At 46.3% G+C, this 17351-nt stretch overlaps 1 protein-coding gene across 1 annotated transcript in view; it reads left to right on the top strand.

The window, feature by feature from the left end:
• Nucleotides 1–12818: 12818 nt before the first annotated feature.
• Nucleotides 12819–17351, top strand: part of PTPN9 (protein tyrosine phosphatase non-receptor type 9) — an 82561-nt gene continuing 78028 nt past the window's right edge. Inside the window, exon 1 of the mRNA XM_021694058.1 lies at nucleotides 12819–12988. Coding sequence (XP_021549733.1) covers nucleotides 12926–12988 — 63 coding nt within the window. The 5' untranslated portion in view covers nucleotides 12819–12925. The remainder of the gene's footprint in view (nucleotides 12989–17351) is intronic.

The following is a 17351-nucleotide window of genomic DNA, read 5'->3' as shown; positions in this document are numbered from 1 at the left end:
AAAGAAGTTGTTTGTGGTTCTTAAACTTTAGATGGTTGTGACCCTCCCCCACCTCCTTCCCCTCTCCCCCCCCCCCCCTCCGGCTACCTAAACCATGACTGTTCAAGTCTTGGCCCATTTCACTGTTTTTAGCACTTAAGCATTCTGCTGAGTTTCCAGTTGCTGCTGTTAGTAACGTCATTTTCTAAAAGGCCTTACCAGGAACTGCAGTTCTTGATATTTGAATATGTTCCCTCTTCTGAGAAGTGTGATTCTCTTTGGTTTAGACAATGCCAGAGATAAAATGCAAATGGAGTTCATTCACAACTTGGACAAACAGTGCGCCTTTCAGAAGATAAGCCTCGTGCTAGGCCCCAGTGATGTAGAGGGGGTTATGGGGATAGATAGGACTCAGACCCTGCCCTAGAGAATTAACAGTCCAGTTGAGGAAAGAAACCCACCGGCATGGTGGTGAGAAGATTGCTTTCGGGCTGAAAGATGCAGAGAACCCTGGGCAGGAAAGCAGAGGGAGGCTCCGTAGAGGAGGTTGGAGCTAGACTGAGGCTCAGAGCAGGACAGAAAGGGCTCTGCAGAGGAGGAGAGCAGGAGTTTCTCACAGAGGCAGGAGGGTATGCAGTCGCCCCCTCTGGAGCGGGGTCAGACTCGCTCAGGGACCTGAAGCAGGTTCAGCATGCCTCAGGCTTAAATGAGGGTTGGGGAGCTGCCCAGGAGGAGGCTGGAGAGAGAGGTGGGCCTGGGTATTCTGCAGAGGTTTTAGATTTTATGTCATGGAAGAGCTTTGAGCAGGCCAGATCCATTTAGATTTGTAAACTAGGGCTCTTTGGCAGCTGTGGCAGTGGAAGATAGTGTCTAAAACTAACCAATTCATTTCTGCTCTGTGTTCAGGAAATGTGTCCCATTTCCCGTGGCCTCAATCTGCTGCTCTCACTGCTTTCCACCTTTCTAGGATTTCTTTTATCAGACAAAAAGAGTTCACTATTTTACTCCCACAATACTAGCTAGCGTCCTGTGGCAAAATTTTAGAGGCATGCCGGTCGGATCTTGTCTGACTTGCAATTGGTTCCTTTGGGTTGATTAATTCTGGGAACAGATCTGGGCAGAAGTTGTGGTTAAGTGGAGCCTGATTACACAAATTCAGCACATCAGTGGAACTAGCCTCAGTGTTGGGCTTTTACAGAGCTGCTCAAGCTGACTCTGTAAAATCGGAGAAGGAAGACAACACCCCCCCCCCCCCCATAATGATCCTGCTGGCTGCAGATTTAAGCATGCCTACATCAATAAGCTCTTTTCTGAATTTGGGTCAATGCTGCAATAGGAACATTGTATTCCTCTTGCCAAGGAGCATGTTGTCAGCTGCCTTAGATGCTACATGATCTTCCCAAGGAGAATGCACTAGTCTGTGCTCTTAGCAAGCCAACTGTATCATTTCAGGAGCTGTGCATGCTAGCTAGTATCAGTAGAGACTTGGCTGGGCCCTGCTCAGAAATAAGCATGTCTGGAGAGACTACTTCCACAAAAGGACACTCTTGGGAGACAGATGCGCGAGTCACAGAACATACCAGGCAAACTTATCACCAAGCACAACTTGATATTGTTGAATGATAGCTTGAAGGATGTATTTCAGAGGAGTGCCCCTTCTATTTTTAACTGAGGAGCCAATATTATTAATCACTGAATAGCATGTCCTCTGGTCATATTTCTTGTGAATTGTAAAACCACCTCCTGCCACCTGTTTCAAAGATGGCTGTGTAAATAAGTTGTTGTGATTGGATATTAGTTTTCTGGCCACCCTTCCGAATAGCGACCAGTTTCTTTTTTTGTGGAATTATCTCTTCCTTATGCAGTGTGATCTGATGGGACTGTAATCTGGGGGAACTGCGCTCCTTTAGCCAAACATCAGGCTCATGACTCAAGATGGACCAATCACCTGCTCCTCACCAGGAATCTGTATCCTGAGCAGAGGAACAAAGAAAGTGAATCTGTTGGAATTCATTTATTTTGCCCTCGGAAAGGTAGGGGGGTGTTGCTTGTTCTTGCTATTAAACCAACGAGCACCCAGTAAATTCAGTCCTGCTTAAATTAGCCAGAGCTGATTTCTGGACTTGCAACCAAAGAATCCTAGCTGATACTATTGCCTGTGGCCTATCCTGCTTGCCTTGGCTAGAGGGCCAGCTTGGCATGAGTTAACTAAGGACTGCTAGTTGAGATCACCTATTTCATCTCAAGTGCCATAGGAACCCACACACCTGGAAAAGAGTAGGCTCTTCAAACAGTTGATACAAAGTAGGCAGTCTTGGTTGTTTTACTGTTAACTCAGAAAGCCATGCTAGGTTCTAATGCCTGCATCAAAGAGTTGGTGTCATCCTAATTCACTTGTGTTTGATATTAGTTTGTCTATAATCACTGTTTTTTCTTTTAAAGATTTTATTTATTTATTTGAGAGATAGAGACAGCAAGAGAGGGAACACAAGCAGGGGGAGTGGGAGAGGAAGAAGCAGGCTTCCCGCGGAGCAGGGATCCCAATGTGGGGCCCGATCCCAGGACCTGAGCCGAAGGCAGACGCTTAACGACTGAGCCACCCAGGCACCCCTATAATCACTGTTTTTTCACTAGTTCACTTCACACTTACTTGTGTCAGAAATCTGACTTCTGTTCCTACCACTTTTGGGTGCTCTCATCAAGGGACTGGTGGTCTCCTGTTTTCCAAATGTAAGGGGCATTTCCCAGCCTTTCTCTTTCCTGGCTTCACTGCTGTGTATGTGCTGATGCCTGCCCTGCGCTCCAGCCCTATCTATGTATCTAACTCCTTACCAGTCAATCTCCCAGTCACTTCAAACTCGACATGTCCCAAACTGAACTCATTATCTCTCCCCCACAGTCCCTCTCAATCATGCTCTCTTCCTGCGATCCTTGTCTTAGTTAATAGCATTTAGTCACCCCAGCTAGGAACCTAGATATTATTCTGATGATTCCTGTACATTTCTTACCTTTCACAGCTAGTGAGTCACCACATCCTTTAAACTCCACCTTTCTCTTCTCCATTTCCTCTATGACCTAAAGCCTTAATTCAAGTCTTCATCATCCTGGAGTACTGCCAGAGTTTCTTACCTAGTTTCCCTGCCACCAATCCTCCCCCCGCTGCCATCCACTCCTGCCGTAACTGGCAGAGTGATCCTTTCTAAAAATGCATTGCTTCAGGGATTTCCCATTGCCTACAAGCTTCTCAGCCTGCCATGTAAGTTTCTTCATGACCTGGCCTTAGCATGTCTGTCCAGCCTCATAAATTACCTTCCTTCCTTTGCTGCCTCCTCTCCAGTGATGCTGCTTTACAGTTCCTTGTACAAAAACATGTGTTTTATACCACATCCTCCCACCCCCACCACCATGTCCCTCTTCACTCGGACTTCATTCATCTGGTAAATATATCTACTCATCTTTGGAAAATTCCATTTAACAGATACCTGGTTGAACCTTTACCTCTGCAGGTAGAATTAGCCATTCTCATGTTTGTGCCTTCCCCATCCCACTGCATATAATCTCTCTCTCCCAAATTTAGGGATAGTCCTCAAGACCACACTTAGGTTTGATAATTCACCAGAAGAACTCACTGAAAGCTGTTATACTCACGGATAGAGTTTGTCACAGTGTTAGGAAACAGATTAGCCAGTCAAGGGAAGAAATGCATGGGGCAGAGTCCTGAAAGTTCCAAATGTGAATCTTCGTTTTCCTCTCCCAGTGGAATCATGAATAGCATTAACTTCCCTGGGACCTGTGTATGATAGTACTCAGGGAGAACTGCCAACCAGAGAATTTCACCTGAGCCTTGGTGTCCCAAGTTTTTATTGGAGCTTGGTCATTTGGACCCGGTTGGCTGACCTCACTCTCCAGCCTCTCCAGAGGTCTAGCTGATAACACAGGATCCAAAGTCCTCCTTTCCCCCAGTCACAGTGCTAGACTATCTGGTGTGGCCAAAGACCCTCAGGCAAACAAACTTTCTTAGGACATTCCAAAGGCTTAGAGGTTATTTCCTAGGAGCCAAGGGCAAAGGCCAACTTCTCTTTGAGCAAGGTTAAATTCCTTACTACACATTCCCTCTATTAGATGGCAAGCTTTTTTTTTTTTCGAAGATTTTTATTTATTTATTTGACAGAGAGAGTGAGAGCGTGTGTACACAAGTAGGCAGAGCAGTAGGCAGAGGGAGAGGGAGAGGGAGAAGCAGGCTCCCAGCTGAGCAGAGAGCCCAACTTGGAGCTCGATCCCAAGACCCCAGGAACATGACCTGAGCCAAAGGCAGACGCTTAACCGACTGAGCCACCCAGGCGCCCCTAGATTGCAAACTCTTTCAGGTCAGAGACCTGGTCTTATTCATCTTTAGCTTCCCAGTGCCTGGCATTTATTAAAATGTTGGTTGGGTGGGGCTGCCTGGGTGGCTCAGTCATTAAGCGTCTGCCTTCAGCTCAGGTCATGACCCCAGGGTCCTGGGATCGAGCCCCGCCTCGGGCTGCCTGCTCCGCGGGAAGCCTGCTTCTCCCTCTCCCACTCCCCCTGCTTGTGTTCCCTTTCACACTGTGTCTCTCTCTGTCAAATAAATAAAATAAAAAATCTTTAAAAAAAAATGTTGCTTGGGTGAATGAGATGATGAGCTGGAATGAGAAGGCAGTCCCTCTTCTCTTCTGCACAGAGCAGTGACCCTGGAGAGGAGGCTGAGTGGAAGTGTGTGGTGGGCTGCTAATGGGTGGATGGATATGCTGCAGAGTTCTAAAAACAAGAATTATATTTAGTTCTCTGAATGTGCTTAAAAGGACAACCTAAAAACTTCTCATACACTGGAGGAGGGAAAGAAATGATGTTCACAGCTACAGATTTCCTCTCTAGTAAGGAAGTGAGCAAAAACCTCACAATACATATTTTTAAGCAGATGTGGCCATTTGTTTTATGCATTCTGATATGTAGGGCAGGAAAAGTGGACAAAAGCCTTGAGATCTTGGCAAGAGTATGACTGCTTGTTTTGGTAAGATGGGCTGATTTCTGAGTTCCTACCCTGTCTTAGGATTCTGTGATTACACCCAGTGCTTATGTCAAAAAAGAAGAAAATTTATTTTTTTTAAAGATTTTACTTATTTATTTTAGAGAGAGTGCGTGCGCGCACAGGGGGAAGGGCAGAGGGAGAGGGAGAGTCTTAAGCAGACCCTGCACTGAGCATGGAGCCCATTGCAGGGCTAGATCTCACGACCTTGAGATCACAACCCGAGCCAAAACCAAGAATCCAGTGCTTAAACAACTGCACCACCCAGGCAGCCCAAGAACCAAATTAATTTAAAATTTTTGTTTCCCCACCAAGTCTTGAGAGGTTTGGTCTTGGGTGTTGCTTTGATTGTGACTCACCCTCTACGCCCCTCCCCAGTGGGTCTACGGCAAGGCAGAGGCAAGGAGGAGGGGCCTGGGAGAGCTGGGAGGTTGGCGGTAGTGAAGATGAATCAAGAGTAGCCTCAGGCAGGAAATATCTGAGGGAAGAGACAGAGTCCCTAATCTAGGATGTGTGCATTTGTTTCTCACATCCATTCCCAGTGATAGTGATTATTTTGAAAAGTGGATTTTTGTGTCTGTTTTGAGGAGGCAGAGAAGTGGCCAGAGGCAGCCTGGGAAACTGGGGGGTAGGCCTCACTATGGGGCCCAGACCAGAGGCATTCTCCTCATCCTCAGAGACAGTATGGAACCAGAAGAGACAAAATTTGAAACCTAGAGAGTTCTTCTGGCCAAGACTTGGCACAGACCACTAGCATTTATAGCAAGCTTCTTTCCAGCTGGCTGGCGGTCCCTTCAAGCCTCTCCCTCTGCTTTTGCCCTGCAGGTTTTCTCCGCTGTCAAACTGGGGAAATAAAAGATGGAACTCGTCTGTCAGTTCTGCTTCTCGCTGGCAACGTTAACAAAAGCTTTTGTAAGGGAGGAAGTTGAAACTGGTTCAGACAAGGTTCTGTCTATTTGTGGACTTAACTTATCCCTTCTGTTCTGGACTCCCGTTAACACAGATAAAGTCAAAGTGAGTGAAAGCAGTGTAACTCAGATGGTACCTCCCTCTTACATTGAATGTTTTTTCATAAGCAACAAAGTATCCAGGGTAACCAAACCAGTTTGGTATTCTTTGATAAAAATTGGACCTCGTTGGCTAGGAAAGGACAGATCCATTCTTTCAGCAAACATTGATTGAGCACCACCTGCTGTGTACAGTGTATCGCACTAGGTTCTGAAGAAAGAGGAGTGACTAAGACATGGTCCCTGCCCCCAAGAAGCTCGTGGTCTAGTGGGAGAAATGGGCAAGGAAGCAAATAATTGTCCTCAGAGTGTTAGATAAACTCTAGACACAGGTGTCAGGTACAAAAGTAACATAGAATAGTGACTGATTAACCCGTGATTTAGGAGTGGTGCATAGGATGTCAGATGAGAAAATTGAGTGTGGAAAGAGACAGCTCGGGCGCCTGGGTGGCTCAGTTGGTTAAGCGACTGCCTTCGGCTCAGGTCATGATCCTGGAGTCCCGGGATCGAGTTCCGCATCGGGCTCCCTGCTCGGCGGGGAGTCTGCTTCTCCCTCTGACCCTCCTCCTCTCATTCTCTCTGTCTCAAATAAATAAAAAAAAAAAAAAAAGAAAGAGCTCACGTTCTAGTTTAAAAAGAAGACAAAAGCAAAAACGGTCAAGAACAGCAACAGGGAAGGATGGTCCCTGGAGCATTTTGGGTAATGGGGGAATGTAATCTACATGGGATAGGGTTTTTCACCTTCCTTGCAAAGCACATTCTAGTGGTGATAGATTTAGCCTATGAGTAAATAAGAAAAAAAGTCCCCCCTAGACATTGGTTAGCAGTATGACCTTATTTAGCCTGTATCTGTTTGCCTTTTAGAAAAAAGGCAGTAAGAATTTGGGGGGGATCTTTTATAGCCAAAGCATGTGTGTATAACACAACATATCTTTTCCATAGGCAGTAGTCATTTTGGAGCAATGTTTGAGAGGAGCTTTGGATTTTATTTTATTTTATTTTAAGATTTTATTTATTTATTTGACAGAGAGAAAGAGAGAGAGAGGCAGAGGGAGAGGGAGAAGCAGACTCCCTGCTGAGCAGGGAGCCTGATATGGGGCTTGATCACAGGACCCTGGGATCAGGGCCTGAGCCAAAGACAGACAATTAATTGGCTGAGCCACCCGGGCACCACATGAGCTTTGCATTTTATTTTATTTTATTTACTTTACTTATTTTTTTTTTTTAAGATTTTCTTTATTTGACAGAGAGACAGCGAGAGAGGGAACACAAGCAGGGGGAGTGGGAGAGGGAGAAGCAGGCTTCCCGCTGAGCAGAGAGCCCGATGCGGGGGCTCAATCCCAGGACCCTGGGATCATGACCTGAGCTGAAGGCAGACGCTTAATGACTGAGCCACCCAGGCAGCCCAAGCTTTGGATTTTAGAAGTAAAGGTGTTTTGGGGGAAGGTGTTGTAAAATTCCAATCATAGTTTTGGAAATATCTCTTTTCCAAACAAATATACCTGAGCAAGTATAAGAAAGGCAGGAGAAAATGGCAAGCTAGAGGTCTCAGAGTTAAGGTGGCTATCTTTTTAAATTTTATTTCATTTATTTATTTTTATAAGGTGGCTGTCTTCACTGATTCAGTCATTTAACACATTTATGAAGGGCCTGCCTACTAGGTACCAGGCTCTAGATTCTGAGGGGCCAGGGGCCAACAAGACAGAGGTGGTTCCTGCCTTCCTGGAGCTTATAGTCTAGTAATACAGGCAGAGACTAGGCTGATGGACATGGAAACAAGGGCACAGTTAGAAACTGTGATCAGCTCTCTGATAAAAAATAATAATAATAAGAGGGAGAGAGAGAGCAACAGGGCGTCTAATTCAGTTTAGGGAGTAGCCAAGAAAGATCTTGCTGAGGAAGTGACTTTTGAGCTGAGACCTTAAGGATGAGTCACATTTGTCTGGTGAAGAAGGTGGGAGGAAGGGGAGGAAAAGCTTTCTAGACAGAGACCTGAAACCTTTGCCTTAAAAGCAAAGGACAGGGCGGCTGGGTAGCTCAGTTGGTTAAGCGACTGCCTTCGGCTTAGGTCATGATCCTGGAGTCCTGGGATCGAGTCCCGCATCGGGCTCCCTGCTCGGCAGGGAGTCTGCTTCTCCCTCTGACCTCCTCCCTCTCATGCTCTCTGTCTCTCATTCTCTCTCTCTCAAATAAATAAATAAACAAATCTTTAAAAAAAAAAAAAGCAAAAGACAAAAGTGCAATTCATAACACCCCTCCCCCCAAGGTTCCCTCTTCGTCATTTATTTTCTACTTTCAGATTTCAGTTCATGTCAATTTAATAAAAATGTGATTTGAGGGGCGCCCGGTTAGGTCAGTCATTTGAGCGTCTGCCTTCGGCTCCAGTCATGATCCTGGGGTCCTGGGATTGAGCCCCATATTGGGCTCCTTCCTTGGCAGGGAGCCTGCTTCTCCCTCTCCCTCTGCCTGCCACACACTCTCTCTCTCTCTGTCAAATGGATAAATAAAATCTTAAAAAAAAATTTCATTTTGTCTGTCACCTACACTCCCCCAACCCTACCCTCACCTTCCTCCCAAGGCCCTGTAGCCAAGCATTAAAAAATCTGAGGAGGCTATGTCAATACATGTGGATCTACCTTGATGTTTTTTTTTTAAATGAGGATAATTTCAGCTTTCTCAAACTGAGATGGTGAGATTAGATGAATGAAAGTCATGTAGAACAGTGCCTGGCACATGATAGGGACATAAGGAATAAATACGAACTTAATATTTCAGTGTATATGTGTACTATAATTTATTTATTGAGTTTTCTACCGATGGGCCACTTTATTGTTTCCAGTCTTTTGCTATTAGAAACCATTTGGCCTCTCTAAGATTTGACTGAGCAGGATGACAGTACCATACTTGATTTTGTTGGTTCGAGCCTGTGGTTAAAGGCAAGACTTTGTACTCTGGTTCTCCTGAGATGACCACTCAGAGCAAATCCAGCCAGCTCCCTTGCACTTAGTTTGGTTACCCATGTGTCTGCTCAGAAACTTCCGAACATTGTCCTGTTAGGACTGTGATAAGCAAGCAGTTCTGGAGAACTGTTCCCTTACACACCCATACACCCACACACACAGCTGTGCCTCCAAAAACACTGCTGAGTTCTCTTTCCTAGCTCACTCTGTGAAACCTTTCCTTTTATTAATCTCTTCACCAGATCCCTGAACTAGGAGTTTGAATGCCTGGATCCAAGTTCTAGCTCAATACTAATCAGCTGTGACTTTGGATAAATCACTGACCCCTGGTGTCCTGAGGATCACTAGGCAAAACCTCTCCTGTGTCCACTCAGTGGTGTGCACTGCTCAGGTCCTGCCATTTCCTGCTCCAGCTTCATCCTTTTTTTTTTTAAGATTTTATTTATTTATTTGAGAGAGAGAGAGAGCACAAGCGGGGGTAGAGTATAGGAGAGGGAGAAGTGGTGCTCCATCCTGGGACCCCGGGATCACGACCTGAGCCCAAGGCAGACACTTAACTGACTGAGCCACCCAGGCGCCCCACTCCAGCTTAGTCCTAGAGCCATTTGCCTGCTCTGGGAGAAAAACTATATTTAAGTTATTATTAAAATTTTGGGGGAAAGGTTATAGATCCACATGCAAAATTTAAACACAGACACACTATGCCATTAGAAGCCAAAATAGTGGTTAGTCTTGAGGAGAGTAGGGACTAGGAGGGGACATAAGGGGGACTTTGGCAAGTCGGGAATGTTCTCTTTCTTGATCTGTGTGCTGGTTACATGGGTGAAAAGTCATCATGTTGTATACTTACATTTTCTTCTTTCTGTATGTATATTTCAATAAAAAGTTAAAAAAAAAAAAAACAATTTAAAATGTACAAAAGGGTGCCTGGGTGGCTCAGTTGGTTGAGCGACTGCCTTCTGCTCGGGCCATGATCCTGGAGTCCCGGGATTGAGTCCCGCATCGGGCTCCCTGCTTGGTGGGGAGTCTGCTTCTCCCTCTGACCCTCTCCCCTCTCATTCTCTCTCTCACTCTCTCCCTCTCAGATGAATGAATAAAATCTTTGAAAAAAAAAAAATGTACAAAAGACCATATAGGGAAAAGTCTCCCTCTCCCATCTTTCCCCTCTTGAAAGACGCAGTGACCTTTCTTGTGTATCCTGCCAAAACTTTTCTATGTATAAATAAGTTTATATGTTCTTTTTTTTCCTTTGTACAAATGACATCATTATGTATACTATTTGAGTCTTGCTGTTTCCACTTTACAGTGTAACTCAAGGATCATTCCATATCCTTACATGTGGAAGAGACCATGTCTTCTTCATTGTAGTAACCCCAGTGGATATCCCAGTGCATGGCATAAAAATATACTTGTTTAATAAATAGACTGTCATCCAGAGGAGTATCTGGTTGCAATACTGAAACTGTAACTCTTGTATGGGGTGATGACCTACCTGAGATAGAAACAGATCCAAGTACCAGGGGTTTCTTGTTTTATTCATAGCAAATTATGCTCAGAGACTGAGATAATCTTTGCCAATAATTTAACACAGGTTCACTGCAGGAATTATAACTTATAATAATATTTTACAAGCTAGTAGCATCCAGGATAATGTCTCTTAATAAGTCAATAAAGAAATAACATACTCTAAACCAATGATAGATTAATTACACTATTGTTTCAGGCAAAGGGACAATGAAAGAAATAAAGTCCAAATTTAGATGATGTGTACATCCTACCAGTTGGTTCTTGGTAGAGTTAGCCCTTCCAAATAAAAGCGAGCTATCAGCTGCCAGGTTTGGTCCCTCTCTGCTTGGGGCATGTGGCTAGCAGGCTACAGCACTAGTGTTGGCGGGCAGAGTGGGCTGCTCCGAAGGTTATCACTCCAGGAATATTTACAAGTCTTGTGCCACTGTCTATAAGGAGTAGCCTGGCCACAGCTGGAACAGATATCCCTTCTCTTCCTCAGACTGCTGTACAGCTTAACACCACTGCTAACCGTGAGGAGCCTGGCCACAGTAGGAACAAAGTGTCTCAAGATCTTTGGAGAGCCATTTAGGTCAGTGAATAGCCTTGCCCAAACTGAACACTCTAGAGTTACTGGTCAAACCTCCTGGTTTTTAAAGTTTAAAAGTCCATCACATGATGGACACCACTGCTGTTACTATGGTGTCAGTGACGTAATGGTCCTCTCCATTCAGGGTGCAAGAGTTCGATAAGAAAGTCCTAATACCCAACTTCAAAACAATTTCATCAAAACAAATTCAAACCACAAATAACTTTGTCCAAAACAAGCTTTCAAAACATAGATTTGAAATCGTGACAAGTCAGTGCACAATACAATACTTTTCTAACCAAGGGCAACCTGAAGTTCCTATTGCTATGATGCAGAAATGAGGTGAAGTCAGAGGTTGCTTCTGAAGTCCTAGAAGGAGCATCAGAAGCCAGAGCACCTTCCTCAGTTGTCTGCAGATCTTTCCTTTGGGTTTCTCCCCTAGCTCTCCAGGGCTTCAGCCCTTGGGACTACCTGTTGCTTGTTAGCTGGATCCCTTTAGGAATATTTCTTTTTGGTCTGAAATGATGCAACAACAACATAGCAGACCAGCCCTGCCTTCCCTGTGCCTCTCAAACTGACTCCAAGACTGTATCCTGTAACACCCCCAAGCTCTTTGCTGTGATTGCCAGAGTGAAAATCCAAGGTTTGCAAAGGTTGCCTGATTCCTGAATGAGGTTTGAAATCGGTTGCTGTTCTTGTGAGGTACTAAAATCAGCTGTACTGGCGAGGGATTACAGGATACGGCCAGCAAAGAGAACGAGAGCGCGCGCGCCTGGATGAGCACGGTCTGTTCCCTCACCAGACATCCTGGACCTCGCAGGCAACATTTCCAGGGTCTTCCAGTCACATGTGACATGGAGCTAGACGAGGATTGTGGGCCCCTCACACGTCGGGGGTAGCAGCAAATAACCCCGGCGAGGTGCCCGTCAGCAGTTCGTTTGCAAACGAACGTATTCTCTTCCTCCTCCACGGAGCTGAACCGTAAAACTCACGCCCCTTTCTCGCTCGTTCTGCGTCCCCGCAGCCCGGAGACGCCGAAGCCCCTCCCCGCGCGGGTCCCTCCGGTCTCCCCTCCCCCGCCCCCTGCTTCCCCCGCCCGGGCTCCTCTCTGTCTCCCCCTCCCGGACAGCGTCCGCGCGCGGCCGGCCCTCTCCGCCGCCTGTTTGTGAATGAGGCGCTCGGTTTCTCAATGGAGCCGCGGGGGGCTCGGGCGGACGCGGTGCGGCCGCAGCGCTGGCCCTGAGCCCGGAGGGGGGCGCCTCTTCCTCGCTCCCTCTCCCCTTCCCTCCCTCTCGCCGCCGCGGCTTTTGAGGAACGGGGCTGAGAGGCCGCTGCGCAGGTCGCCGGGGCCCGCATCCCCGAGGACGACTCCTCACGCTCTGGAGGAGCAGGAGCGCGGCGGGGGAAGGCAGGACGCCGAGGAGGCCGGCGGCCTTCGGGAAATTTCCGCCGCGACCCCCCGCTCCGGGCGTAGAAAGTTCTTGAGTTCCTATTTCCTTTTTAAATCCCGCTCGACTATTAGTTCCTCGTCGGCACTTTGGTTTTGTTTTGTTTTGTTTTTTTCCGGGAGAGGAGGGGGAGTGCGGGGAAAGGAGCGAAGAAAATAAAAAAGGATTTCCGCTCCGAAGAGAGCCACAGTTGTGAGAGCTTTTCCTTCAGGAGACAGAAGCGGCGTTCGCGGCCGCCGCGGCCGCCCGGCCCCGCCGGCCCCACCATGCGCGAGCCGGCCTCGCGCTGCTGAGGCGCGGAGACGCGGAAGCGGCGGCCGGCGGCACCCGGCTCCCCGCGCTCCCAGGCGCGTTCGGTCGGCCGGGCGGGCGGTGGTGGTGGCGGCGGGATGGAGCCCGCGACCGCGCCCCAGCCCGACATGGCGCCGGAGCTGACCCCGGAGGAGGAGCAGGTAAGCGGGGCCCTGGCCGCGGCGGTGGGTGTGTCCGGACCCCCGAGGCCTAGGCCGGCCTCTGCTCACCGAGGCGGCGCGCTCCACGGCCCCCGGTGCCCCTTCCCCTGGCGACAGCGCCCCAGGCCGTCAGCCCCCGAGCCGGGGGACGCCGCTGGACGCGGCTCCCGGCCTCTTCTGTTCTTGAGGCTTGCGGGCCTCACATCGCCCCCTCCCCCCATTCCGGTGGTAATTAAAGTTCCTCGGACTGGGGAGCCTCCCTGTCCCTCTGACCACCCCCAACCCGCGATATTTCCTGAACACCTACTTGTCCTCTGGCCCCTCCACCCCTATAAATGTTCAGCTTCTTTACTTGAGGGTTTGTGGTTTTTTTAAGGACAGGCAAAGCCCCAGTTTGGGGGGAGGGCCCTAGCGGGTACCATCCCCCCTCCCGAGGAGAGTGGTGATAGGCACTGGGTGCATAGATGCCCTAGATTTGGCTGTGGCAGGCCTACTTAGGCAGATTCTGGAAGATCCAGGCCCTTTCATGTTCCCGAAGTCCCTGGCCTGGACCGCCCTATTCAGCTCTCAGACTGGGCGCATCCCTTCACCCCCACTTCCCTGCCTCCCATCTCATCTCGCTGTCTCCATCTTTCTGGAGCCTACATTGAGCTCCATTGTCCCTTAAAGCTTATGACCTTCAGTTCCCAGAAGGAAGTGGTTTGCGGTGTCATTCTGGGGGTTTGGGTAAGGGAAAAGCCCAGGGGCGTTGTAACTTTCCCTCCCCCACATTCCTTCTGGGGAGACACGGACCGCTCCTTCAGGGGAAGATCGGAAAGTCTGCAGGCTGAGATTGGGAACCCTAAAGCCTTTTCACTGTCTCTTCCTTGGCACTGCCCATACCCGGCCTTAGCTATGCTCAAATATAGCCATAGTCTGATTTCATATTAAAACAACAACAACAACAACAAAAACCCTGAAATAAAAAAGATGAACCATACTGGTAATTCATTTCAAGCTCTTCAGCCCTTATTCCTAAGGACCACTTTTGGTAGCACAGTCTCTAGGGTGGAGACAGTCTGGTTTTACAAACTAATTTTTAAAAAGCTCTTGACTTTTCTCCTCATTTGTGGAGATGACATTTTTCACATTTGGCCTCAGACCACTGTCTTGCCTTTCACGCCTTGAGATAAAATCAGCATGGGAGAAAAAAGAATTCTGCTCTGTACAAGCAGTGGTAACATCCTGGTAATTGCAGTTGAGTGTTAATAAAATGCTTGTCAGGGCCTAGTGCAAGCAGGTGGCCAAGGAGCCCCTCTCGTTTCAGAATTAGGGAAATACTTCAGTACTATGGTGTGATGTTTTAGATTGATTTTAAAGAGGCAAAACTCGTTCAGTTCTTTTCCTTGGATTAGTTAGATTTAGAGTTTCTATGTTTCTAATACTTCAAGGCATTAGTATTCCACTATGAAAGTGGCAGTAGGGTGCACATTAAAAAAAATTAAAACTAAGGAAAGTAAATATTTAAGTATTGAAGTATTGATAAAGTCGGTGCTTTACTCTGCATAGAATATATACGTATACCAGTGTGTTTAGTAAAAATCTTTTACAGTGAATGACGTGATGAGCGTTAACAAGAACTGGATGGGAACAGTAAAATACATATTAAGATCAACAAGGAATGTGGGGTTTTTAAAATCATACCTTTTCCTACAAAATGTCAAAATTTCTACAGGCATTTCAAAATGTTGAAACAAAAGTAGCATAATTCCAATAGTAATGCCTGATAAAGTGTCATATTTTAGTTTAATATCACATAAGAGCACTCTTCACTGTTAAGATTTATTTAAAATGTTTACTTTAAGCAGCAGCAAATCCGTGTTAGTCTTATCTAAGTAGTCATCATGGGAAATGACACATTCATTCCATAATGCTGCCCCATTGCTCAAACCAGTTTTAGAACTCATTGGAGTTGATTTCAAAGCTTATGGCAGAATCTTTGAAATATCTTCAGTGTTGGAAACATTTTGCACTTTTGAGATCAATTTGATTTTCAGAAATAGCAAAAAGTCTTTTGGAACCCTGTGTCATAAGTAAAGTAGCAGATCACACTGGGTTAACACAGGTTCAGGCAAAAGTAAAATGCATTTATGCTTTTTGGTCCTTTTGAGGGTAACTAACTAACTACCTTAAAGATGTTTCTGGAGCAGATCTCTCCTGAATATAGGTATCCTTCTCTACAGTCATGTGAATCAGAAACCCAGAAGTTTTCTTGGACAGTTTGCTCTCCCTCAGCCCCTGTACACAACACATCATCAGACTTTCCTGAATATCTCTTGAATTTATCTACTTCTTCCACTACCACCATCACCCTACTCCCCAAGCTATTGTCAAATCCTGACAGAACTTTTGTTTCCTACGTGATCTATTTGCATTCCTTTGCTCTTATTCCAGAAGGCAAAGGCAAGTTGCAAATCGAATTGCATCTTCCGTTTAGCCTCTCTGCCCCTAAAATAAGCATTTATAAAACCCTTCAGTGGCTTTTCACTTCTCTTGGAATGTTACAGCTCTTGAACATGATCTACAGTGCCTCAGGCCCTGTGTGGTCTAGAGCCCTAGCTAATTCTCACAACTCATCTTTCCTCCCAACACCCTGGCCCTTTGGTCCCTTATTCTTGCTGTTTTCTCCTGCTACCGGCTCTTTGCACAAACTGCTTTCCCCTGTCTGGAAACACCCTCCACCATTAACTCCCTCTTCAGCCTTCAGCTCTTAGCTTTTGCTTCCTCAGAAAGGCCTTCCTTGATCTCCCCAATTAGTTTAGATCTGTGTTACTGGCTCTTAGAGTACCATGTACTGTCCTTTGTATTACTTATCACAAGTTTACACTATTTGTGGGATTGCATGACTGGAATCTTCATGAGGATCGGAACTGTGTCTGCTTTTGCTCACTATCATATGTACATTGCCTAGCATAATGACTGGCAGTTAGTGTATGGACATTCTGGAAATACTTGTGGAACGAAGAGTGGTTCTGTACGTGAATTGTACACAGGCAGCAGCATCTCCTTTCAGAGGGGCTTATAAAAATAAGGGCATTGTTTATTTTGATATGCTAAGGATATTGTTCATTTTGATATATATGTCTAAAGGTCATCATTATTGCTTCATAGTCTCCTTTCCTATCTAGGCATGTGTTGAACTGATATTATACCAAATCCTCATTTTTAAAGATTTTATTTATTTGAGAGAGAGAGAGTGAGTGAGAGAAGAGAGAGCACAAGCTGGGGGAGGGAGGATCAGAGGGAGAAGGAGAAAGAGACTCCCCACGGAGCAGGGAGCCCGATGCAATGCAATGCAGGGCTTCATCTCTGGACCCTGGGATCATGACCTGAGCTGAAGGCAGATGCTTAACTGACTGAGCCACCCAGGCGCCCCCCACATCCTTATTTGTAACTTTGATGTTCCTTGCCTTTATTTTCTCAGTTCTCAGTAATTACAGAGCCTACAATTGAGTTACAAGAAAAAGTGTGGTTTGCCTTTAAGGGGCTTACATGAATAACAACAGGGTAATAACAGTAACTGTTTCCTGAGCTCCTGCTTTGAGTCCGGCTCTGTTCTGGGCATTTCACATACAATTAATCCTCACAAGAATGGAATTATTATCTCATTTTGCAAATAAAAAAACTCAGACTAAGAGAAGGAAGTTGCCCAAGGTCAGTCACATAGCTAGCAAGTGATGGAACCATGATTTCCACTCAGATCTGGGTTATTCTGCCTCCACTGCAAAGGTTCCCTCTATTATACTACGTAACCTTTCATGAAGCAGTTAGTCAACTTACTAAAATGTCTACATGGACATATACTAGCCAGTTTTGTTGGTTTTGGAATGGATATGTGTATATTTGGTTTTGATGATGCTTCTTAAAATATGGTTTGAAAAATGCACGGAAGAGGGGTGCCTGGGTGGCTCAGTCAGTTAAGCATCTGCCTTCAATTCCGGTCATGATCTCAGGGTCCTGGGGTAGAGCCTGGTGTCTGGCTCCCTGCTCAGCGGGAAGTCTGCTTCTCCCTCTCCCTCTGCCCCTGCTTGTGCTCTCCGTCTCTTGCTCACTCTGAAATAAATAAATAAATTTTTTTTTAAATGCACAGAAGAAAAATTTTGGAAATCTTTATTCAGACCTATGTATTGTCAACAGAGACATATCATCCAGTCTACGCAAGAAATTGTGATGAAAGTACTCCAGGGAAAAAATGTGTTTCTTTTTTTTTTTTTTTTAAGATTTTTATTTATTTCAGACAGAGTGAGAGAGCGCATGAGCAGGGGGAGCAGCAGAGGGAGAGGGAGAAGCAGGCTCCCTGCTAAGCAGGGAGCCTCATGCAGGG

This window comes from Neomonachus schauinslandi, chromosome 9 (assembly GCF_002201575.2).
Source record: "Neomonachus schauinslandi chromosome 9, ASM220157v2, whole genome shotgun sequence".
Lineage (NCBI taxonomy): Eukaryota > Metazoa > Chordata > Mammalia > Carnivora > Phocidae > Neomonachus > Neomonachus schauinslandi.
Note: the sequence above shows the minus strand (reverse complement) of the source record. Positions and strands in the feature narration are given on the sequence as shown.